Source organism: Coregonus clupeaformis, chromosome 27 (genome assembly GCF_020615455.1).
Source record: "Coregonus clupeaformis isolate EN_2021a chromosome 27, ASM2061545v1, whole genome shotgun sequence".
In the NCBI taxonomy this organism is placed as follows: domain Eukaryota; kingdom Metazoa; phylum Chordata; class Actinopteri; order Salmoniformes; family Salmonidae; genus Coregonus; species Coregonus clupeaformis.
This window is the reverse complement of record NC_059218.1, coordinates 24,258,918-24,283,696: the sequence shown is the minus strand read 5'-3', so window position 1 is coordinate 24,283,696 and position 24,779 is coordinate 24,258,918. Positions and strand designations below refer to the sequence as shown.

The window sequence follows — 24,779 nt, the reverse complement described above, 5'->3', positions numbered from 1 at the left end:
ATCAACCACCCGAGCCACTGCCTGTTCACCCCGCTATCATCCAGAAAGTGAGGACAGTACAGGTGCATCAAAGCTGGGACCGAGCGAATGAAAAACAGCTTCTATCTCAAGGCCATCAGACTGTTAAATAGCCATCACTAGCACATTAGAGGTTGCTGCTGCCTATTGAAATCACTGGCCACTTTAAGAAATGGAACACTAGTCACTTTAATAATGTTTACATATCTTGCACTACTCATCTCATATGTATGTACTGCATTCTATTCTATAATATTCTTCTGTATCTTAGTCCATGCCGCTCTGTCATTGCTTGTCCATATATGTATATATTCTTAAATTCCATTCATTACTTTTTTCTGTGTAATGGGTATATGTTGTGTAATTGTTAAATATTACTGCACTGTCAGAGCTAGAAGCATAAGCATTTCACTACACCTGCTATAAACATCTGCTAAACACGTGTATGTGACAAATAAAATTTGATTTAGTGCCAGCATCTGTTTGTGGTGGTAAATAGACGGCTGCGAATAATATAGGTGAGAACTCTCTTGGTGGATAGTGTGGTCTACAGCTTATCATAAGGTACTCTACCTCAGGCGAGCAATACCTCGAGACATCACACACCAACTGTTATTGACAAACACACCCCCGCCCCTCATCTTACCAGACGTAGCTTCTCAGTCCTGCCGATGCATGGAAAATCCCACCAGCTCTATATTATCCATGTCGTCATTCAGCCACGACTCTGTGAAACATAAGATATTACAGTTAATGTCCTGTTGGTAGGATATTCTTGATCGCAGATCATCCATTTTGTTTTCCAATGATTGCACATTGGCCAATAGAACAGATTGCAGGGGAGGTTTACTCACTTGCCTATGAATTCTCAGAAGGCAGCCCGACCTCCACCCGCTTTTTCGCCGTCTTTTCTTCACGCAATTGACAGGGATTTGAGCCCGTTCCCGAGAACAATGACTGAGGTTAGAGCAGACTGACAGCTTTAATTTGAGGGTATTTTTATCCACATCAGGTGAACCGTTTAAAAATTACTTTTTGTACATGTCCCCCCATTTTAGGGGACCAAAAGTTTTGGGAAAGATTCACATGTGTAATAAAGTAGTAAAAAGTTTCGTATTTGGTCCCATATTCATAGCACGCAATGACTACATCAAGCTTGTGACTTCAAATTTGTTTGCTGCATTTGCTGTTTGTTTTTGTGTTTCAGATTATTTTGTGCCCAATAGAAATGGTAAATAATGTAGTGTCATTTTGGAGTCACTTTTACTGTAAATAATAGAATATGTTTCTAAACACTTCTACATTAATGTGGACGCTACCATGATTACGGATAGTCGTGAATTAATCGTGAATAATGATTGAGAAAGTTGGATGCAAAAAAATCATACCCCAAAGACATGCTAACCTCTCACCATTATAACAGAGGTTAGCATTTTTGGAAGATGATATTTATGCCCCCAAGTCATTGTTATTACGCTTCTTAATAAAGCACTATGAATGATTAGATGATTACTCATGATTTGGGGTCTGACCAAAATCATGGAATAGTGGTACCAACTGTAAAAGTTAGTGGCACCAGCGGAAAACGTTTGTCTGGAGCCCTGTAGTAATTGACAGAACAAGAAATCAGCAGTGACAGCAGAGAAGATGCTGAGACAGACAAGTCAAAAAAAAAATGGCTAGAGCAGAAGCACAGTTAGTGGTGAGTTGTATCTCCAATGGTGTTTTATGTAATTTTGTTTTAAACAGCCCCCCCCCCCCAAAAAAAAAGGGACCATGTCTTGTCAGTCTTTCTGGTACAGAAACGCTGTACTGTCCTGCCATGTGTCAGCGTGTGTATGGCTGGTGGCCTGCTGAATTATTGTCCTAATCCGCCCCTGTTCGGCCACCAGAACAGCATAGCACCATTTGCATAGAAAAGCATCAGACGCCAACAAATCAGTACCCGTTTCTCCTTCCCTCTAACCCATTTTCACAGTGGTCTAGATTCCCCCTTAATTAGCATAATCAGCACTAAGAGCGTAAGGTTTTAATTCAGGGTTGAGACGCTCCCTTGACCAATATCAGGTGGCATTAAGAGGCTGAAGGAGACAGCTGATTAATTGATCTCCCTGTATGTGATGGGGTGTTCACCAAGGCCGGGAAAAGGGGAACATTGTTCATCCGTCGCACCGATTGCCTCATTCCTCCAATTTGTGCCTGGGTAGTGAAGGTCTCATTGATACTAGCACATATTGGGAGCACAAAACAAGTCAATGTGACCCCTGGCAGTATGCAAGTGTATCCTTAAAGTTGACCTGAATCCGCATCAGAAATAACCTTTGGATTGCAGTAGTTCTAGTCTCGGAGGGTGTATTAAGCAGTCAGGAGCACCACCAGTTCAGTCACCATGGCTAAACAAGATAATCAATTAGTTTGTCCTCAATGACAAACTACCAACCCTAACATGGGAGATACACATAAAGTAACTAAACTATCCCAAAGGAACACCTTTCTGACCGCCTGGAATCTCCTAGGTTCAGATTTGGAATGCATTGTGGCATAGAATTCCCAGTAACAAGCAGTTCACTGACAAAAATCAGTAAATCATGAGGCCCTCTTGTGGACATTTCATGTAATCCATTTACACATCAGTACAGGACTTTTACAAAGGCAGGAAACATTTAAGCAATCATTTATTGTCAAACCAAGCAGAAAGGAAAGCAAAGTCATTAAAATTTAGTCAATAGGTCTCTGCTGGGCTGGTAGCCTATTCTACCGCCCCTCCACACACACATGTAGTAACCCACGGCCAAAGCTCCCATAGCAGTCAGCAACACTATAGGGACCACCAGGAACAGAAGCCAGACTAGAGACTCCTTCAGTTCACCTGGAAAAATACAATATATTTTCAGTGAGGCAATGGCCTAGCCAAAACCTTTCGACTTGGACCTTCAGAAACAATGCTAAGCCATAATGTGGGCAGCGCAGAATAGCGCCATTAACATACCTCAAGTCCAGGGATGGAAGTACTCTGTACTCCTAATTACCCGAACGGAGAAGTTGAGAAGATCGAAATACTGCTAGCTTTGATAAACTGCCCTTTTAATCCTCATGCTTGGCGAAAGCAGCCCATTGGATTCCATGAAAATGCAACGCCTAGCATTGGGGTAGTGGTTATGGAATCCAATGGGCTGCTATAGCCTAACTTTAGCTAGCCTAGCTCGAGGACGAAAAAGGCAGTTTAAAAACTAGCAGTATTGCAATCTTCGATGTGTCAGTTTGGATAATTAGAAGTACAGAGTCATCTTCCATCTCTGGCTTGAGGTATGTTTGAGCCATATCCTGCGCCGGCTCCACGCTGACCATATTATGGCAGCCGAGCATTGACCTGTAGGGTTCAGTGGTGTAGTCATTAGGCCAAACAGTTGCAAAACTGCAAGTCTATTGGACTCATTAGGTCCCTCCCCATTCAATTCCATTTAAGAGACATTTTGCAACAGAATCAACGTAATGAATACACCCCAGATGTACTTCTGACCCTCAGGTCAAAACAATGTCTATACAAACTCAAGTATTGCAAACTCACTTAAGGTGATTATTGAATGAGTGGGTGGACATCAGCTCACCTTGTTCCTCTGCACCAAGAGTGTCATAGGGCTGAATCTCATCCGAGTCATAGGGCTGAATCTCATCCGAGTCATAGGGCTGAATCTCATCCGAGTCATAGGGCTGAATCTCATCCGAGTCATAGGGCTGAATCTCAACCCAGTCATAGGGCTGAATCTCAACCCAATCATAGGGCTGAATCTCAACCCAATCATAGGGCTGAATCTCAACCCAATCATAGGTCTGTGGAGTCCCCACAGAGGTGGTCCACTGGTCTACCCTGTACCTTAATCGTGGAACTCCTAGAGGTAGTGGAGGGAAGATCAGAGCTGAAACGGGTCAGAGGCACACCTAACTTCAGTGCTTTTCGTAAAAACAGGAGACAGGGAACTAAACCTTCAATTGGTTCAGATTAGCAAAAGGAAAATGAATCCAAGCTTTAAAAATGTTAAAGCCAGACCTTACATAAATGTTAAGCAAGTTATCAAATTGGTTGGCATACCTGTTTGGGCCACAGTTGTGGCCACAAGCATCAAGAACAGAGCACTGTGGATAAACAACATCATTCTGACTATATGCCAGCACTCAGGCCATCTGGACTTTTTATGTGAGTAGCTAATGCAGTTAATCAAAACAATTGCTGTCAGCTGTGGATCGCTTACTCAATCAGGATGAATTACTAACACTAGTTTGACTCGTTGAGCTGTTTGATTGGCTTTGACAGTGGCACTCTAGGCATTTTATTGGTTAATCTATGTTGTGTTGCGTTATTGCAGTAAAATCTGCAGGGAATGAAAGAGGTGACTGCACCATAAAGATATAGGACTCATCTTTGTATCTGTGCCATTATAGCGTCTGTGACAGCATGGGCAGCGCCATTGAGTCTATTTCCATTTTGAAGTAGTACATTTTCTTCTTCCCCATTGGCTGAGCCCTCCTGATGACCCGGTTGGACATGATTCCAACATTGTCACCAGGAGGGATCAGCCAATGAAGTTGGAAGTCCCACCCAGTTGACTACATTAAAATGGCGGAAGCCCTCAATGGCGCTGCCCATGCTAACATGGCCTTTTGGCCACTAAAGGCCTCTATCATACTCCATGGACTGCACATATTTTTCTCAATGCATCCAATGTCGTTTAAAATCAATGCAGAAATGTGTCCAACTTGTTAGACCTTAGTGACTAACCACAAACACTCAACAATATCTCTTGGCAAGAGTTGTCAATCATAATTCCCCAGAGGAATGCTACTGAGACAGTTCTGTGCTACTTGTTGCCAGTGAGTGTGTTGTCATAACACATCCATAGTTACTCCTTTGTTTCTGACACTGCAGCATAAGAGGAATGTTGTATTGTGATATGGATTTTTTTAAAGTTCAATTACTCTCTGCAACAGTGTTTTTGCTGTGTATGAAGGGTTGCCCATTCATTAAAACTAAGAATCTTATTCTCGCTTATAAAATGTTCTATGTAGAAAATTGTTTGCACATATCAATGCTTGGGGAAAGAAATAAGGATACATTATTGATTAATTCATTTATACAATACAGGATATGTTATGTTTTTCTACAGTATATTTCAAAACAGTTTCAAAACAGAGGAATAGCTAGATAGTGGCCCATTTTAGTATAGCTTTCACTTTCAATGATAAATTACTATATTTTGTCAAAGAAAATATGTTAACTTTTTTTGTACACTAAAGAAAATGTAAAATGTTTTCAGTAGCTGGTTTGAAAACATATTTGAATGTTAAGGCTAAAACATTGGAAATTAAACATGTTATAAAATAAGTGTCTCTTAAATGTTTAAATCTTTGAGGAAAATGTGCAAACAGTTAAACATTCCCTTATGTTTCCAGCATGAAAATAAATACATAAAAAAAAATGTATATTGAAATACAGTATGACATTTGATTTTGTGACTGTGGACAAATCATTTGAAAGAGAAAATATATTCACAAACTATCACAAAGTGCTTGCGTTTTGGTGCCTTTGCCTTTTTCACATTCACTAAAAAGTAAACAATATATAACAAACACAGAAATTTACATAACAGAATTTAAGTACAAATTATTGCTGAATGTTAGTTCTGGGGTATGAACAATTGGCAACACTTCCCAGTATGTCACAATTTACACATTCCAATCGCAATTCCCATTTTTGTATATGATGACTTGGTTTCGTTGCATAGTGCAGCACAGCATAGTATACTGATGGGTAGCTTTGGCAATAATTACAGTATTTTATGCATATTCCTTTCATACGCTTTCTGCATAGGCCATGTTCCACAATTATTACTTTACTTTCTATACCTTAGATGTCACCAAAGTAACAATCTTTAGTGCTAACAAAAACTTAAAGAATCTTAACATCTATTCTGTTCAACTCGGTATTGAATGACAAGGGGCAAAAAAGCTCTGGAGGTTAATCTCAAGACTGAACATTGAAAAGTGCATCACAATATACTCTGTCAAGCTTTATTCAAAGTGACAGTCATTCTTTCTGAGGCAGAAATAAACAGAAAAACAAAGATAAATGTTTACTTGTAGTGAAAATAGGCTCTCAATGCCAGGGTTGATGACATTGACCCGAATATTCCCTGAATATGGCTAACAGCAAGAGCGACCTGGATACACGCCAAGTGGAGGTCTGAACATGAACAGGTGGGCACTGCAGGCCAGTAGCAGCCAGGGGTATTCAATTCCAGTCCTGGAGGGAAACACTGTCTGTTGGATCTCTTTTCTTCCTGATACAATGTCATTGACGGGCCGAAGAGTCATAAGTCCCCCTAACTTGGAGTTAAAAATGAAAAGATGACAATAGGGTTGAAAGACAGAGGGGCATAGACAACTGGCAGACACAGTACAGTGGCCCTGGAGGACTGGAGTTGAGTAACCCTGCTGTGTTGGCTTTGAGCTTCACAATGATGTTAGTAGAGTGATCAGCAGAGGTTTCAGCTGGCCTGGGAGGAAGTCCTGTCTGGGTGAGAAGGTGAACTTCCTGGTAGAGCTAACCTGTCCAGGCCAGGCTACAGGGTGGATGTGGTCCTTATTAGTCGTGCTTCTTTCCTGCAGAGTGACGGTAGAACTTACGCAGGCTGGAGTCCAGCAGGAAGTCCACTCCACTGTGGAGCATAGAGACAGAGAAGGGCTTTAGGGTTTGAAGATAGCAAGGATGAGACCTCACCTCAGACACCGTGAAGAACATTACTATTTACAATTTTTTAAAGAAAGTGTCCTAGCTCCCTACAGCCATTACCAAGTGCATATAGGCCGATAGATATGAATTTAACTATGCACTCACTGCGAATGGCCGCACTCCGTGGGTGCGTACACAGCAAATAGGCCAGTGTTGATTTTTCAGTGTAACATTTCTAGTTTTGATTAAGGCGTTAAATTCACTCTGTAAGAGTGAAATTAACACTCAGTGGTGTAAAATAACCCCCAGTTTTGGTGTAGAGTAAAACAGTCCCATCAAAACGACATCCCTCATTATCATATCTCCCAGCATGCTCCACTGCAGGTAGATTTTTTTGGGATTGTTTTTAATATCTGGGTTTTTGCATGTACATTGATTGATTGATTAATCTGATGCTACACAAAGACAAATAACATACCTTTTTCTAACTAATCCAATCAGTTAAATAGATTTATTGCACCCGTTACTGAAATGGTTGTTCTAGTTTAAATGGTTTAGGTAGTTTTTTTTAATCAAGTTTCCTAACCCTGTCATTCTGAATGCAGGTGAATAGAAATTCCAACTGTTGGATATCCTAACTCTGGCTGGATTCCAATAAGAATTACACATCACTTTGCAAGCCAGCATAATGTGACTTGCAGACCTGATGTGGCCTGTAACCCAGGAATTTCATTACAACACTGTGTTAGGGTAAAATTAGGCCATCAAAGTAAGGCTTTATGATATATGTAATGCAAAAAGTACTGTGTAGGCTATATCTCAAAGCCATGCAAGATACTCCGGTTGTAAAACAGTGGAGTCAAAACAGGGAGTTGGAATTTCTCCGCTTTTCAGCAGAGACATTTTGCTTTCAAAACAGTGTTTTTCCCACAATCGCATGTTGTACTATTTGAACTGCTGTTTGTGAGAGCCGTGCAACTCAACAATCAGCTGTTTGAGAAAAGCTGTGGGCTGTCCAAATTGCAGGTTTCCCGACTGATCAAATTGCATTCATGTGATAAAACAAAACAGCATTTTTTTTATGAAGCCAATGATCAGTAATTTGTAAATAAATGTAATGCATACCAGAGGTGGAGAAGTCCACAGGTATGGCAGAAGCAGAGAGGGGGAGTCCCTCCCATCCCCCTACAAACTGCACCCTGAATATACCTCTTCAATGACACCTCATGGATTGAGATAAATAAGAATGGTGGCTACACATCTAAAACTACATAAAGTAGGCTACCAAGCAAATAAAAAATCTATGACAGTATGGCCATTGCTTCTCTTCCAAAAGCAAAGGTGTGCGACTCCTAATATGACACTTACAGTGGTTTACGAAAGTATTCACCCCCCTTGGCATTTTTCCTATTTTGTTGCCTTACAACCTGGAATTAAAATTGATTTTTGGGGGGTTTGTATCATTTGATTTACACAACATGCCTACCACTTTGAAGATGCAAAATATTTTTTCTTGTGAAACAAACAAGAAATAAGACAAAAAACTGAAAACTTGAGCGTGCATAACTATTCACCCCCTCACAGTCAATACTTTGTAGAGCCACCTTTCGCAGCAATTACAGCTGCAAGTCTCTTGGGATATGTCTCTAAAAGCTTGGCACATCTAGCCACTGGGATTTTTGCCCATTCTTCAAGGCAAAACTGCTCCAGCTCCTTCAAGTTGGATGGGTTCCGCTGGTGTACAGCAATCTTTAAGTCATACCACAGATTCTCAGTTGGATTGAGGTCTGGGCTTTGACTAGGCCATTCCAAGACATTTAAATGTTTCCCCTTAAACCACTCGAGTGTTGCTTTAGCAGTATGCTTAGGGTCATTGTCCTGCTGGAAAGTGAACCTCCGTCCCAGTCTCAAATCTCTGGAAGACTGAAACAGGTTTCCTTCAAGAATTTCCCTGTATTTAGCACCATCCATCATTCCTTCAATTCTGACCAGTTTCCCAGTCCCTGCCGATGAAAAACATCCCCACAGCATGATGCTGCAACCACCATGCATCACTGTGGGGATGGTGTTCTTGGGGTGATGAGAGGTGTTGGGTTTGCGCCAGACATAGCGTTTTCCTTGATGGCCAAAAAGCTCAATTTTAGTCTCATCTGACCAGAGTACCTTCTTCCATATGTTTGGGGAGTCTCCCACATGCCTTTTGGTGAACACCAAATGTGTTTGCTTATTTATTTCTTTAAGCAATGGCTTTTTTTCTGGCCACTCTTCCGTAAAGCCCAGCTCTGTGGAGTGTACTGCTTAAAGTGGTCCTATGGACAGATACTCCAATCTCTGCTGTGGAGCTTTGCAGCTCCTTCAGGGTTATCTTTGGCCTCTTTGTTGCCTCTCTGATTAATGCCCTCCTTGCCTGGTCCGTGAGTTTTGGTGGGCGGCGCTCTCTTGGCAGGTTTGTTGTGGTGCCATATCTTTCCATTTTTAATAATGGATTTAAATGGTGCTCCATGGGATGTTCAAAGTTTCTGGTATTTTCTATAACCCAACCCTGATCTGTACTTCTCCACAACTTTGTCCCTGACCTGTTTGGAGAGCTCCTTGGTCTTCATGGTGCCACTTGCTAGGTGGTGCCCCTTGCTTAGTGGTGTTGCAGGCTCTGTGGCCTTTCAAAACAGGTGTATACAGTGGGGGAAAAAAGTATTTAGTCAGCCACCAATTGTGCAAGTTCCAGAAAATCACATTGTAGGATTTTTAATGAATTTATTTGCAAATTATGGTGGAAAATAAGTATTTGGTCACCTACAAACAAGCAAGATTTCTGGCTCTCACAGACCTGTAACTTCTTCTTTAAGAGGCTCCTCTGTCCTCCACTCGTTACCTGTATTAATGGCACCTGTTTGAACTTGTTATCAGTATAAAAGACACCTGTCCACAACCTCAAACAGTCACACTCCAAACTCCACTATGGCCAAGACCAAAGAGCTGTCAAAGGACACCATAAACAAAATTGTAGACCTGCACCAGGCTGGGAAGACTGAATCTGCAATAGGTAAGCAGCTTGGTTTGAAGAAATCAACTGTGGGAGCAATTATTAGGAAATGGAAGACATACAAGACCACTGATAATCTCCCTCGATCTGGGGCTCCACGCAAGATCTCACCCCGTGGGGTCAAAATGATCACAAGAACGGTGAGCAAAAATCCCAGAACCACACGGGGGGGACCTAGTGAATGATCTGCAGAGAGCTGGGACCAAAGTAACAAAGCCTACCATCAGTAACACACTACGCCGCCAGGGACTCAAATCCTGCAGTGCCAGACGTGTCCCCCTGCTTAAGCCACTACATGTCCAGGCCCGTCTGAAGTTTGCTAGAGTGCATTTGGATGATCCAGAAGAGGATTGGGAGAATGTCATATGGTCAGATGAAACCAAAATAGAACTTTTTGGTAAAAACTAAACTCGTCGTGTTTGGAAGACAAAGAATGCTGAGTTGCATCCAAAGAACACCATACCTACTGTGAAGCATGGGGGTGGAAACATCATGCTTTGGGGCTGTTTTCCTGCAAAGGGACCAGGACGACTGATCCGTGTAAAGGAAAGAATGAATGGGGCCATGTTATGTGAGATTTTGAGTGAAAACCTCCTTCCATCAGCAAGGGCATTGAAGATGAAACGTGGCTGGGTCTTTCAGCATGACAATGATCCCAAACACACCGCCCGGGCAACGAAGGAGTGGCTTCGTAAGAAGCATTTCAAGGTCCTGGAGTGGCCTAGCCAGTCTCCAGATCTCAACCCCATAGAAAATCTTTGGAGGGAGTTGAAAGTCCGTGTTGCCCAGTGACAGCCCCATAACATCACTGCTCTAGAGGAGATCTGCATGGAGGAATGGGCCAAAATAACAGCAACAGTGTGCGAAAACCTTGTGAAGACTTACAGAAAACGTTTGACCTGTGTCATTGCCAACAAAGGGTATATAACAAAGTATTGAGAACATTTTGTTATTGACCAAATACTTATTTTCCACCATAATTTGCAAATAAATTCATTAAAAATCCTACAATGTGATTTTCTGGATTTTTTTTCCTCATTTTGTCTGTCATAGTTGACGTGTACCTATGATGAAAATTACAGGCCTCTCTCATCTTTTTAAGTGGGAGAACTTGCACCATTGGTGGCTGACTAAATACTTTTTTTCCCCACTGTATATACTGAGATCATGTGACACTTAGATTGCACATAGGTGGACTTTATTTAACTAATTATGTGACTTCTGAAGGTAATTGGTTGCACCAGATCTTATTTAGGGGCTTCATAGCAAAGGGGGTGAATACATATGCAAGCACCACTTTTCCATTATTTATTTTCTATAATTTCTTGAAACAAGTTATTTTTTTCATTTCACTTCACGAATTTGGACTATTTTGTGTATGTACATGACATGAAATCCAAATAAAAATCCATTTAAATTACAGGTTGTAATGCAACAACATAGGAAAAACGCCAAGGGGGATGAATACTTTTGCAAGGCACTGTAAATTGATGCATACATTTAAAAAAGGTATTGTTGTTTACTAAGATAATGTGGGAATTTTTCCTCTCAATGGGCTGGTGGACACAAACACAGGCAGGCTGAGATGTTTAACTGCAAACTAATACCTTGGCACACTTGGGCCATAAACATTGATTTGCAAACGTGCCTAAGTACACACTCTACTCTTATTTCTTCCTCCCTCTCACACGCAGAGTTTCTCTCGCTCTATCTCCTTTCTTTCTCACACACGTTTATCATGCTCTCTCTCGAACATACACAGTCCTTCACTGTCCCCTGACGCATACACGGAGTGTACAAAACATTAAGAACACCTTCCTAATATTGAGTTGGGGCATGGACTCTACAACGTGTCAAAAGCGTTCCACAGAGATGCTGGCCCATGTTGTCTCCAATGCTTTCCACAGTTGTGTGATGTCCTTTGGGTGGTGGACCATTCTTGATACACACGGGAAACTTGAGTGTGAAAAACCCAGCAGCGTTGCAGTTCTTGACACAAACCGGTGCACCTGGCACCTACTACCATACCCCGTTAAAGGCACTTAAATATTTTGTCTTACCCATTTACCCTCTGAATGGCAAACACACACAGTCCATGTAAATTTCACCTGGATTCATAATGTTTTGTACACTCAGTGTATATCTGGCATATATGTACACACACACACACACACACACACACACACACACACACCACACACACACACACACACAACCCCTCCCCCCCACCAACACACACACACTGACCTGTCGATGGGGTGGATGATGAAGGGGATGGTGGAGAGGCCGATGGCCGTGGTGGTCCACTTGCGTACAGAGAGGGGCAGGCGCGTGGTTCTTCCTAGGAGGTAGAGAGAGGCGGCACACACACGGTTGATGGTGAAGCCTGGGATAGCCACAGAGGCCAAGGCCTGCCATACAAACGTGTCCACCACCGCTACAGCCACCTTGGTTGTCTTCCCTGGGTTGTCACCATGCTCCTACAGAACAGGGATAGACACAAAGACAGGAGTATGACATTGTATGCTTCAGACCACTATGTTCCAGTGTGGGAGTTGAGTTTTGTTCAATGAAACATGCTCTATGGATTTTCTGGAAACATTCAATTTTCCTTTGGCATGTGTTGAAAAAGGCGATGTCATTTGGCAGTATTCAGAGAGTGTTTTCTTCATGTTTGGAATCTCAAGTTCATAATATAAATGCTTCACAGGGCAATAACTGAAAAGATTTAATACATTCCATGACCCCTTAAAAGAATGGTACTTCATGTTAATATAAATGAAGACATGGGGAAGGGAAAGGGGATACCTAGTCAGTTGCACAACCGAATGCGTTCAACCGAAATGTGTATTCCGCATTTAATCCAACCCCTCGGAATCAGAGAGATGCAGGGATCTGCCTTAATCGACGTCATCTTGGAGGTGAACTGCCTTGCTCAAGGGCAGAACGGCAGATTTTCCCACCTTGCCGGCTCTGGGATTCGAACCAGCAACCTTTCGGTTACTGGCCAAACACTCTTAACTGCTAGGCTACCTGCCGCCCCATGAGACCATAGAGCTTTGCTTTCACAAAATGTCCTCCTTCCTTACCACAGCAGCCTTCTTCCCCTTGTCCACAGCATCAGCGGAAACATACACGGTGGCAACCGCATATGTGGCCCATACAGCGCTCACTGGCACCAGGGCACGGAAGGCCTCCCCCACCTCATTGGCATAGCCTGTCGGCACAAGATGACATGCCAGGGTAAGATACGAGCGCAATTAAGGCTTTAACTGCCTCGCTGTTGTGAGAGGCCTCTAAACAAATCATAGCCAACCCCCACCGGAGCAGAGCTGGGGAGGTAAAACATAATGTATTAGAATAATAATTCAAATTTCCCTCTTGGACCTCTGACATGTAAAGGGGGGTACATTAATATACACTTTTGTTCAGGGTTCTGCTTAGCAGCAATAACCCCCCTGACACATCTCGTTCCCTAGAATGGGCGGTGACCTTTGGAGCAATTTGCACCGTCTGCTCCAACAGGGTTGGAATGACTAATAATGCCCTTGGACTGTCATTAGAACGCTTACACAGCTCCTCCTGCAGCTGTTGGCTGCTGCTGAACCTGTACTGCCACCCTGTGGGCAAACATTAGGCCAACGTTAGATCCGTAGGCCTTTTTTATTTAACCAGGCAAGCGCCAATTAAGAACAAATTCTTATTTACAATGACTGCAAGAGGCCTCCTGTGGGGACGGGGCTGGGATTAATGTAAAACAAAATGGACAACAGACAAACGACACTGGCAACAGCACAAATACAACAGCAAACAATGCAAAAGTAACGATGTCATCCCCACGAATGATGCAGCGCCCCCTTTGGACAAATCAGTGTAATTTTGTAAATGACGGATCTCTATGGCAAGACATCATTCAACCACCTTTCGTCAAAATCGGCCCAGTCAAACAGATAAACAAATAAACATGTGCCCGTTATAGCGCCATCGTGTGGTTGATATGAATGTTCTCGCATATGTTGAGTCTTGACAGTGTTTACAATGTGTACCAAATTGAGTTACAATACGAATATCCTTGACTGATTGATATGCATTTATGTGCCACACCACGCAACTGTTTATTAGGTACTAGTCTGGAAAATATTGCGTTGAGAGACCTTTGTCCATAGATAACATGTCAAAGTTCATGCAGATCGGTCATTCGGTGTCAGAAGAGTAGCATTTTAAGTGTTTTTTCAAGAAATTCAAAATGGCGGAAAATCCACCATGGCGGAACTTATAGGTCACCATCTGGCCAATCAGTGTAATTTTGCCGGGTCTCTATGGCAAGACGCACCCACGTTTCGTTAAAATCGGGCCAGTGCTGTCTGAGATATCGTATGTGGCTAACGTACGAACGAACAGACCCCTCTCGATTTCATCGTGGGGGGCAGCCCGGCAGCCACATGCTTCCTTACATAAGGCAAGGCAACGCAAACTAGTGACATCGGTTGACAACTAGAATCAACTACATGTCTCAACAACCTGTTAATCTATTTGTCCTTTGAACTATTTGTGATAACCCTGAAGTTACATTAAAGGGGATAGCGGTCAAACTTTGAAACATTGCTACTTTTGAGTGAGAATCAGTCAAACCTAATCATCACCTTGTGTTTACAGCCTATAGGCTAGTACTGTGAAAAACAGTTGTAGCTTTTCAGCAAAGGAAAGGTAATGGTATCAATAGTGTTGTACTCTGGGTTATAATCGCGACCTTCTTGGTCGCATATGCTCCAAAATACTTTGCTGTACGACCTGGAATATTGATTTTGATCAGTGTGCTTAGAAAAATATTTATCCACATAATACATTGAATGGGAAAATTATATTTGTGGTGTTGCAAACAAGCAGTTGTTTTGTGGCCGACGCGCTCCTGTTGTTGTTACATTTGTATAATATTTGGCCGGAGAGATGAGTTGATAAATTGAGAGAGTGAACAGGAAATTCAACAACTCTTGGAGGACAGTGGACGTTGATGAAACGGCTTCTTTACAGGGCGCCTGCAATTCCTGATTTGGTTTTTATATTGGCCATGACTGAATTCAAACGTGAGTTAGTTTCAGGTATGGTTTGACGTGGGTGTCTCGTTCGCAGGTGGGAAGAGTTAGCCAAATAATTTAGCCAATTACTATAACTTCAGCTGGCTGGTGTGCGACCTTGGCAATGTTGGTTTGACTTTGGATACCCTATCTCTGGGGCTAGTTAGGGAGTGTAAATAAATTACATAATGTACATGAGACTACTTTAATGTTGCAAACCTTTTAAATTGTCATTAAATGCTTTCAATATTTGTAAATTAATTTCTAAAATGTATAGTTGGTTTGAGGTTTAAGTCATTGAAATTTGGAGCCATTGGAATTTTAACATATTGTCCCATGTACATTGTTTAATTTACCGATGGTCCCCAACTAGCCCCATAGGGATATCTAAAGTTAACCCAGATTGACCACAGGCATTACTATTGGGTCACATGCAGCTGCACTCCGAATTGATTATTACTTGTGTGCTGCCAGCTGTGGGCAGGACTGAAACAAATCCAACCTTCATTTACATTGTGATGCAGTCATGACCACAAGTCTCACAAAACCTTGTTTTAGACGAGATTTACTTTATGACCAATTATCCTATTTACACTTTGTAGTAAATTTTGACAGTAGAATAAATGTTTCTGACACATATAGATGCCACATAGGCTGTTTTCTAAAATAGAAGTTGGTTTTAGGGGCAGTTGCTCGTTAAGAACCCTCTTTGGTAAATTGCAGATGTAAAAATAAAAAATGTAATGTATTTAATAATTTCCAAATCGCCTCCTATTTGTCACATTTTTGCAACTCATTTACCAATCACGTTTTGTTGTATTCCCATTCTGATTGGTCCGTGAACCCATAGGAGACCATTTTGAAATATATAAAAGCTTCCCAAATTGTTTCATTCCGTAAAACCCTATAAGGGCTTTCCAGACAGGAAGCGATGGGGCGGAGCGAGCGACAAGCCGGGGAAAGATGGCGGAAGTGGATGATGAGTTTCAATCAAGCAGCGCGTCAAGCAAAGTTGGTGAAGACAAATGTTCTGAATGGAAATCAGTAGTATCGAAAACTGGAACAAAAAGGAAATTGTCTAAAATTGGAGTGGAGGATTCGCTTCTTGTTGGGATGCATTTGTTGAGTAAGGATGCATATGTGGGAGACCTGTTTGAGGTGTCAAATTGTGAAGTATGCGCTGGGAAAAGTGGAGTCTGTCAGAGTGACCAGGAGTGGTCTTATTTTGATTAATTAACAGAAGTTTTGTGTTTTGAACTTCAGAGTAGAGCACCAGTCAAAGGAGTCATCTCAGGGGTGACGACGGATGTTCAGGTTGAAACCCTGAAGATAATTCCTGGTATCGTTGGTGCCCGGCGTCTGACCCGCTGGGTGAATGGAGAAAAATAAGACTCTGTCAGTCCTGTTGTTTTTTGATAAAGAGCAAATACCTACGCATGTGAAGCTTGGTTATGTAAGATACGCTGTAAGAGCTTTCATCTCCAATCCATTGCAGTGTAAGAATTGTAAAGGATTTGGCCATGTTTCAAGTGTGTGCAGACGGACAGAGTATATTGAAGAACAACGGTGTTGCAATTGTGGTGGGGATCATGATCCCGAGTTCCTGGAGTGCCCTGTAAGGGTGAAGGAGATTGAGGTGGCAAAAGTTAGAGCGGTCAATCAAATCTCCTATGCAGAGGCGATTAAAATAATTTAGAAAACAAGTGATGCTAGTGAAGATATGGTAGTGGATGCACCACAGCCTGTAGTAAATGTTTGCTGACAGTCAAAAGATGTGTGAGGCCTCCCGAGTGCGCAGCAGTCTAAGGCACTGAATCGCAGTGCTAGAGGCTTCACTACAGACCCGGGTTCGATCCCAGGCTGTGTCGCAGCATGCCGTGACCGGGAGACCCACGAGGCGGCGCACAATTGGCCCAGCGTCGTCCGGGTTAGGGGAGGGTTTGGCCGGCCGGGATGTCCTTGTCCCATCGCGCTCTAGCAACTCCTTGTGGCGGGCCGGGCGCATGCACGCTGACTTCGGTCGCCAGCTGTACAGTGTTTCCTCCGACACATCAGTGTGGCTGGCTTCCGGGTTAAGCGAGCAGTGTGTCAAGAAGCAGTGCGGGTTCGTGTTTCGGAGGACGCATGGCTCTCGACCTTCACCTCTCCCGAGTCCGTACAGGAGTTGCAGTGATGGGCCAAGACTGTAACTACCAATTGGATATCACGAAATTGGGGAGAAAAAGGGGGTGAAAAGTACAAACAAAAATATAATAATAGATACCCTGTATGTTAAAAATGTGGATTTTGTGGTGATCATTGCCACAGTTATAAACTGTACGGCACAAGTCTCTAAGAAACTGGACATTAATATGGCTGCGGCAGGAACGTTTTTGGGACTTAAGGGATTTACATGTGAAGACTTGCAAGGGGTACTGGCGCCGGAAGACCTGCCCTCCCAGGTTCCCCTTGAGCCTGTGTAGGGATCTGATATATTTTTATTAACAGAGAAGTTGTTTGATTTAGTTTATTTATTTTTTGTTAGTTTGGTAGTTGTTTTGTTATTTTGTTCCATTTTGGGGAATCCTGTTTCCATCCCGCACAGTAGGTGGCAGAATGCACATTAAATTGTGCGATTGCCAATATACCAAAGAAGAAGACGACGATGGGGCGGAGCGGAGTTCTCCAAAATATATCCTGGATACAATTCCGCCCCCCGCCTAGCTAGCTCCATTGAAAATGTATGGGAAACGCCGCCGCCGCTTCCTGTCTGGAAAGCCCGTAAGGGCCATAATGCGTTATTTTACTAAGAACAATAAATAAATACTTTTATCAACTTCCACTGTCCTCCAAGAGTTGCTGAATTTTCACTTCACTCTAGTTTTCTCCTCAATTCATGCACCTTGGTTGGAGAGCGGGGTAGCAGCAGCATTCACTTCCTTTTGCGCTTCACCTGTGAGAACTCACATGTGAGAACCATGAGAACGGCCAAGTCTGACTCAACTTCCGTCATAGGCAAGTACCTCAAATCCACAATGATTTCATCCACGGAGTTGAGCGCAGACTAGTGTTCGGATTTCAGAAAACAAAGAAATGCACGCAACAACAGAGGACAAACATAGGTACACGATAAGGGTTTAAGAATTACAAAAATGTATCGACTGCATAGCGACTCAAAGGTGTCTGAGGTTCATCTCAAACTCTAGCCTGCGCTCAACTCTGTGGATGAAATCTTTGTGGACTTGAGGTACTTTGCTACTTCTGTCATATAACTAGGCTAGGCAAACTGTTCAGAAGTTATGACTCATATTACTGGAGCTACATTTTTTAAAATATATATCGTGGATTGACGGGTCAAATTTTGTGATTTCATAAACCATGTCGTGGGCCCAGTGGCAGTCAATGCAGTTTAAGATGAAGGAGGACAATTTTTTTTATGAGCATGGCCTTATTTCTATTACAGTATATTGGATGACAGTCATTCATATTCCATTCATCCAGTTCATTGTAACATCGATAGGTTTAGGCTACCACATGATACTAGAAATTTTCCCTATACCCATCATGAGGTTGCTATAACCAAGCCTATGCATTACAGATTACAACGTAGGTGCACACAGGTCGAGAGAAAATGTTGAGGTGACAGACAGTGACACATTCAAAATAGAACTACTGTAAAATAGACTGTATTCATAAAATGTATATAGTATGTATAAGCTGGAAGTAGAGGCCTAAGCGTTGTTGTTCACTAGTTTACTCCAATTAGGGGAGGGGTGGTAGGGTTAGAAAGTAAAAGTAAAATATATATTTTTTAAAGGAATATATATATATATATATATATATATATATACACACATACACACAGTTGAATTCGGAAGTTTACATACACTTAGGTTGGAGTCATTAAAAATTGTTTTTCAACCACTCCACAAATTTCTTCTTAACAAACTATAGTTTTGGCAAGTCGGTTAGGACACATACTTTGTGCATGACACAAGTAATTTTTCCAACAATTGTTTACAGACAGATTATTTCACTTATAATTAACTGTATCACAATTCCAGTGGGTCAGAAGTTTACATACACTAAGTTGACCGTGCCTTTAAACAGCTTGGAAAATTAAATAGCCAGACTACGGTTTGCAACTGCACATGGGGGCAAAGATCGTACTTTTTGGAGAAATGTCATCGTCTGATTAAACAAAAATAGAACTGATTGGCCATAATGACCATTGTTATGTTTGGTGGAAAAAGGGGGTAGGCTTGCAAGCCGAAGAACACCATCCCAACCGTGAAGCACGGGGGTGGCAGCATCATGCTGTGGGGGTGCTTTGCTGCAGGAGGGACTGGTGCACTTCACAAAATAGATGGAATCATGAGGAAGGAAAATTATGTGGATATATTGAAGCAACATCTCAAAGACATCAGTCAGGAAGTTAAAGCTTGGTGGCAAATGGGTCTTTCAAATGGACAATGACCCCAAGCATACTTCCAAAGTTGTGGCAAAATGGACAACAAAGTCAAGGTATTGGAGTGGCCATCACAAAGCCCTGACCTCAGTCCTATAGAAAATGTGTGGGCAGAACTGAAAAAGCATGTGCGAGCAAGGAGCCTACAAACCTGACTCAGTTACACCAGCTCTGTCAGGAGGAATGGGCCAACACAAATTGAATCATGTAGTAACCAAAAAAAGTGTTAATCAAATTAAAATATATTTTATATTTGAGATTCTTCAAATAGCCACTCTTTGCCTTGATTACAGCTTTGCACACTCTTGGCATTCTCTCAACCAGCTTCACCTGGAATGCTTTTCCAACAGTCTTGAAGGAGTTCCCACATATGCTGAGCACTTGTTGGCTGCTTTTCCTTCACTCTGCCGTCCGACTCATCCCAAACCATCTCAATTTGGTTGAGGTCGAGGGATTGTGGAGGCCAGGTCATCTAATGCAGCACTCCATCACTCTCCTTCTTGGTAAAATAGCCCTTATACAGCCTGGAGGTGTGTTGGGTCATTGTCCTGTTGAAAAACAAATGATAGTCCCACTTAGCCCAAACTGCAGATATCGCTGCAGAATGCTGTGGTAGCCATGCTGGTTAAGTGTGCCTTGAATTCTAAATAAATCGCAGACAGTGTCACCAGCAAAGCACCCCCACACCATAACACCTTCTCCTCCATGCTTTACGTTGGGAAATAAACATGCGGAGATCATCTGTTCACCCTCACCGTGTCTCACAAAGACACGGTGGTTAGAACCAAAAATCTCACATTTGGACTCCAGACCAAATAACACATTTCCACCAGTCTAATGTCCATTGCTTGTGTTTCTTGGCTCGAGCAGGTCTCTTCTTCTTATTGGTGTCCTTTAGTAGTGGTTTCTTTGCAGCAATTCGACCATGAAGGCCTGATTCACACAGTCCCCTCTGAACAGTTGATGTTGAGATGTGTCTGTTAATTGAACTCTGTGAAGCATTTATTTGGGCTGCAATTTCTGAGGCTGGTAACTCTAATAAACTTATCGTCTGCAGCAGAGGTAACTCTGGGTCTTCCATTCCTGTGGCGGTCGTCATGAGAGCCAGTTTCCTCATAGCACTTTATGGTTTTTGCAACTGCACTTGAAGAAACTTTCAAAGGTCTTGAAATGTTCCGTATTGACTGACCTTCATATCTTAAAGTAATGATGGACTGTCGTTTCTCTTTGCTTATTTAAGCTGTTCTTGACATAATATGGCCTTGGTCTTTTACCAAATAGGGCTATCTTCTGTATACCCCCCTACCTTGTCACAACACAACTGATTGCCTCAAACGCATTAAGGAAAGAAATTCTACAAATTAACTTTTAAAAAGGCACACCTGTTAACTGAAATGCATTCCAGGTGACTACCTCATAAAGCTGGTTGAGAGAATGCCAAGAGTGTGCAAAGTTGTCATCAAGGCAAATGGTGGCTATTTGAAAAATCTCAAATATATTTTGATATGTTTAACACTTTTTTGGTTACTACATGATTCCATATGTGTTATTTCATAGTTTTGATGTCTTCACTATTATTCTACAATGTAGAAAATACTAAAATTAAAGAAAAACCCTGGAATGAGTAGGTGTGTCCAAACTTTTGACTGGTAGTGTATACAGTTGAAGTCTGAAGTTTACATACACCTTAGCCAAATACATTTAAACAGTGGCGGCTGGCCGATAGAGGGCGCTAGGGCGCCGCCCCCTTAAATAAAATTATTTTAAAAAATAAAATAAAAAATAAATAAAAATAATAATAATAATAATAAAAACATCAGTATGTCAATATTTGTGTGTTTGAAATATGGAATGCACACAGTAATATGTGTAAGATATGATAGAAAATCATATTCGCAACCTTTCCTCTGCCTGTCAAACGCCTCGTCAGCTCTGGGCGATACAGAAAGTGCCCCGAGGAGGCGGGTCTACGTAGCAGTTAAGCCAATTGCTAATTTAAGATAAGAATGTATGACATAAAATGTAGCTAATCAGCGATTTTAATTCGAATCCAAGGAGGGCGATTATTTTATCGCCCCAAGCTCGCCCCTGATAAAATAAGGACCGGGCTCCAGTGGCGCCATTTTTACTAGACGACAATGGCGAGCGCAAACGTTACTCCTCCAAGACCCAACCCTAACTCGGTGAAATCTCTCCTCCAAGATCCGTTTGAGAGGAGAACTTTGTCAGAGAAAGTTCGGGTGAAAGAGCTGGGCCCAGATCAACCTGACCTCTCAATCAGACAGCAGGCTAGCGAGAAAGGGAAGCAGTATATGCGCGGCTTCTCCCGTAGCTGGTACACCAGGAAGGCTTGGCTAGCTGGGTGCACTGATGCTAATGCTTTATTTTGCTTTCCGTGCTTGCTTTTTTAAAACGACGGGGTCAGATTCAGCATGGACAGGTACCGGAGTGAGGGATATGAAGCACCTGTCAGAGAAGGTAAAGAAACATGAGAACACCAGGGCACACATGGACAACTCTGTAAAGCTAGCTGTATTAGGAAGGGTGAACATTGCTACGCAGCTGGATGACGGCCACAGGATTGCGGTGAGGAAACACAATGAGGAGGTGGATAAAAACAGGCACATTCTATCCAAAATTATCGATTGTGTGAAGTTCTGTGGGGCTTTTGAGTTGGCCTTGCGTGGGCACGAGGAGACTGACTCCTCGGACAACCCCCGGCATTTTCCGGGGCTTAGTGGATTTTGTTGCCTCCCTCGACAGTGTGCTGGAGGAGCACCTGAAGACAGCTACCGTTTTTAAGGGCACGTCAAAGACGATACAGAACGAGCTGTTGGACTGTATGCTGTCAGTGCTTAAGGATTACATCCTGGAGGAAGTAAAGAGTGCTGATTTTATCGCCATTCAAGCTGACGAGACGACTGACGCTTTCCACCCACTGCCAGTTGGTGCTTGTGATACGCTACATCGATGCTAAAAGTAACGTCCAAGAGCGTTTTTCGAGTTCATTTTGATCGAGAACGCAACCGCCGACACCATCGCTACAGCGCTGCTGGAGAGGCTCAGCACCATACTCTCACATGGACAAAAGGCCAAACTTATTGCCCAGGCTTACGACGGAGCAAGTGTGATGAGGGGAGCCACCGGCGGAGTGCAGCGTAAAATAGTGGATGTGTACGAAAATGCGCACTACGTCCACTGCTATGCACATCAGCTGAACCTCATCATGCAGCAGGCTACTTCACGCATCCCCAGGATCGGCACTTTCTTTTCCGACCTTGCAGGATTTTCTGCTTTCTTCTCCAGGTCTCCCAAGCGAACCACCGTGCTTGACGAAGTGGTTGCGCATAGACTCCCAGAGCCTCTACAACACGGTGGAACTTCCACAGTCGCGCTGTAAACACTGTGTACGAGTACAGGGATGACCTCCTAACGTGTTTCCAGACCATCAGAGACTCTGGGAACTTTGATGCCCCGACTGTCAGAGAGGCGGGGGGCTTTGTGAGGATGCTCGAAGACGAGGCTTTCTGTTTTTTCCTGGCACTGTTCCACAAGATCATGCCAAATGTGGACATGCTTTTCAGCCAGCTGCAGAAGAGGAACATCGACCCTGTCTTCATTAAAGCACTTGTCCAGAGGTTCACAGACAGCATGCTAACAATCAGGTAAATAACTATATTTACTATTGGCTGATAAAGATGTTGTTAGAAAGATGAATAGTTCACTTACAACAGTTTAAAAGCCTAAATGTGTCTGGTCATCAAAGTGAGTGATTATCATAGAGCCGTCACAATTATATTTGTTTTAGTATTTTAAAAGGAAAGAGAAGACACAATCAGACGTTGATAATAATGCAGGAAAGTACTACACAGTTTGTAATAATTATTCAGGTGTCCACCAGGTCAATTTCTAGAAGAGGCCTAGTTGTTATTGAAGATTAACTTTATTGCTAAGTGCACAGCAGAACAAAATGATGTTGCATCCCTCTCACAAATGTAATAGAAAAAGGCTTTAAAACGTAATAACATCAGTTAATTATGTACATCACAGGTTAAAAGCAGTTACTAGACATAGTTTGTGTGTATATACACACTGTCTGTCTGTCTGTCTGTCTGTCTGTCATATATATATATATATATATATATATATATATATATATATATATATATATATATATAAAAGTCACTGGTTGTGTGTTGAGGGGGGAATTACAGTGAGTTAAGAAGTCTGATTGCAAGTTATCAAATTAAACTTTATTTTTTGGACCCAGGGCCTCAATTCCCTCTTTGTGTGGGGACAGCGCATCTGACGAGCAGCAACAGCCCATCAAGCGACGGAGGATGCTGGGACCAGGAGAACAACAGAGGTTGGCTATAGAGGTAAGTTGTGATGTAATTGTCAGTGTTTTCCCCCTAGAACTTTTTTCAGGCCTGGTAGTATGTAGCCAAAACCCTGAACAATCAGCACCTTGGTAATCATATACTTGAGTTGGACATAGGCATGTGTCAGTCAGGATCACTTGCATCAAAATAGCTTAATTGCAAATTAAAGCTGATGATGTATCTTTTACAGGTATGTGATACCATCCTGAGTCATGCCAAAGAGAGGTTCTCCTTCACCCAGCACCTCATCAGCGCAACACTATTGCACGGAGAGTTGTTCCCACAACACAGTGTGAAGTTCCCCGATACAGCGCTTGAAACAACCGTGGAGGCGTACCCCATGTTGAACAAGGCCAAGCTCAAAACCGAACTGTCCCTCATCTATGAGAACAGTGAGTTCAAGGCTTGTAGTGGTGCAGTGCCCCTGTACCAGTTCTTCATGGAGAACAACCTTCAGAGCACTTTCACAGAGACTGCCAGCCTCCTCAAGATCCTCATCACCACACCCATGACAACTGCTGAGTCAGAAAGGTGCTTCTCTACACTGAAAAGGATCAAGACCTTCCTGAGAAACAGCATGACACAGGATCGCCTGAACGCTCTGGCCATGCTCTCCATGGAGAAGAAACTTGTCAGGGACATTCCTGACTTTAATCAAAGGGTCATTGAGAGGTTTGCCACTCAGAAGGACAGACGGGCAAAATTCCTGTACAAATAAGATGACAGACACACACACACAGAGCAGCTCTGGCCGCATGTTTCTTTGTATATAGTTGACCTTAGCATAAAAAATCCAGTTATATATGGTACTCTAGAAAGTCTTAATAGTGTCTTTGCTAATATTACTGTATATATGTTGTTTTGTATCAATTAATTGTTGCAGTTCTGGAGCACATTAACAATTAGTCACATTTAGTATGATCATAAAATACTGTATGCTATTCTTCCAGTCAAAGGTTTGAGTTCATCCACTTGATATCCATTTCTATATTATACATCCTTTTATACAGTGTAAGATTTCCTATAAACTTTATAATAATTTCATGTTATTGTCCACTTTCCACTCTGTTCTGACAGCATGCCTGTT

At 42.4% G+C, this 24,779-nt stretch overlaps 1 protein-coding gene across 1 annotated transcript in view; it reads right to left on the bottom strand.

The window, feature by feature from the left end:
- Positions 1–5,161: 5,161 nt before the first annotated feature.
- The window catches only part of LOC121541165 (mitochondrial fission process protein 1-like), a 37,019-nt gene continuing 17,401 nt past the window's right edge, over positions 5,162–24,779 (bottom strand). The window contains exons 2-4 of the mRNA XM_041850146.1: positions 12,878–13,005; positions 12,036–12,268; positions 5,162–6,731 (exon numbers count right to left, since the gene is read on the bottom strand). Of these exons, the coding sequence (XP_041706080.1) occupies positions 6,659–6,731; positions 12,036–12,268; positions 12,878–13,005 (434 nt within the window). The 3' untranslated portion in view covers positions 5,162–6,658. The remainder of the gene's footprint in view (positions 6,732–12,035; positions 12,269–12,877; positions 13,006–24,779) is intronic.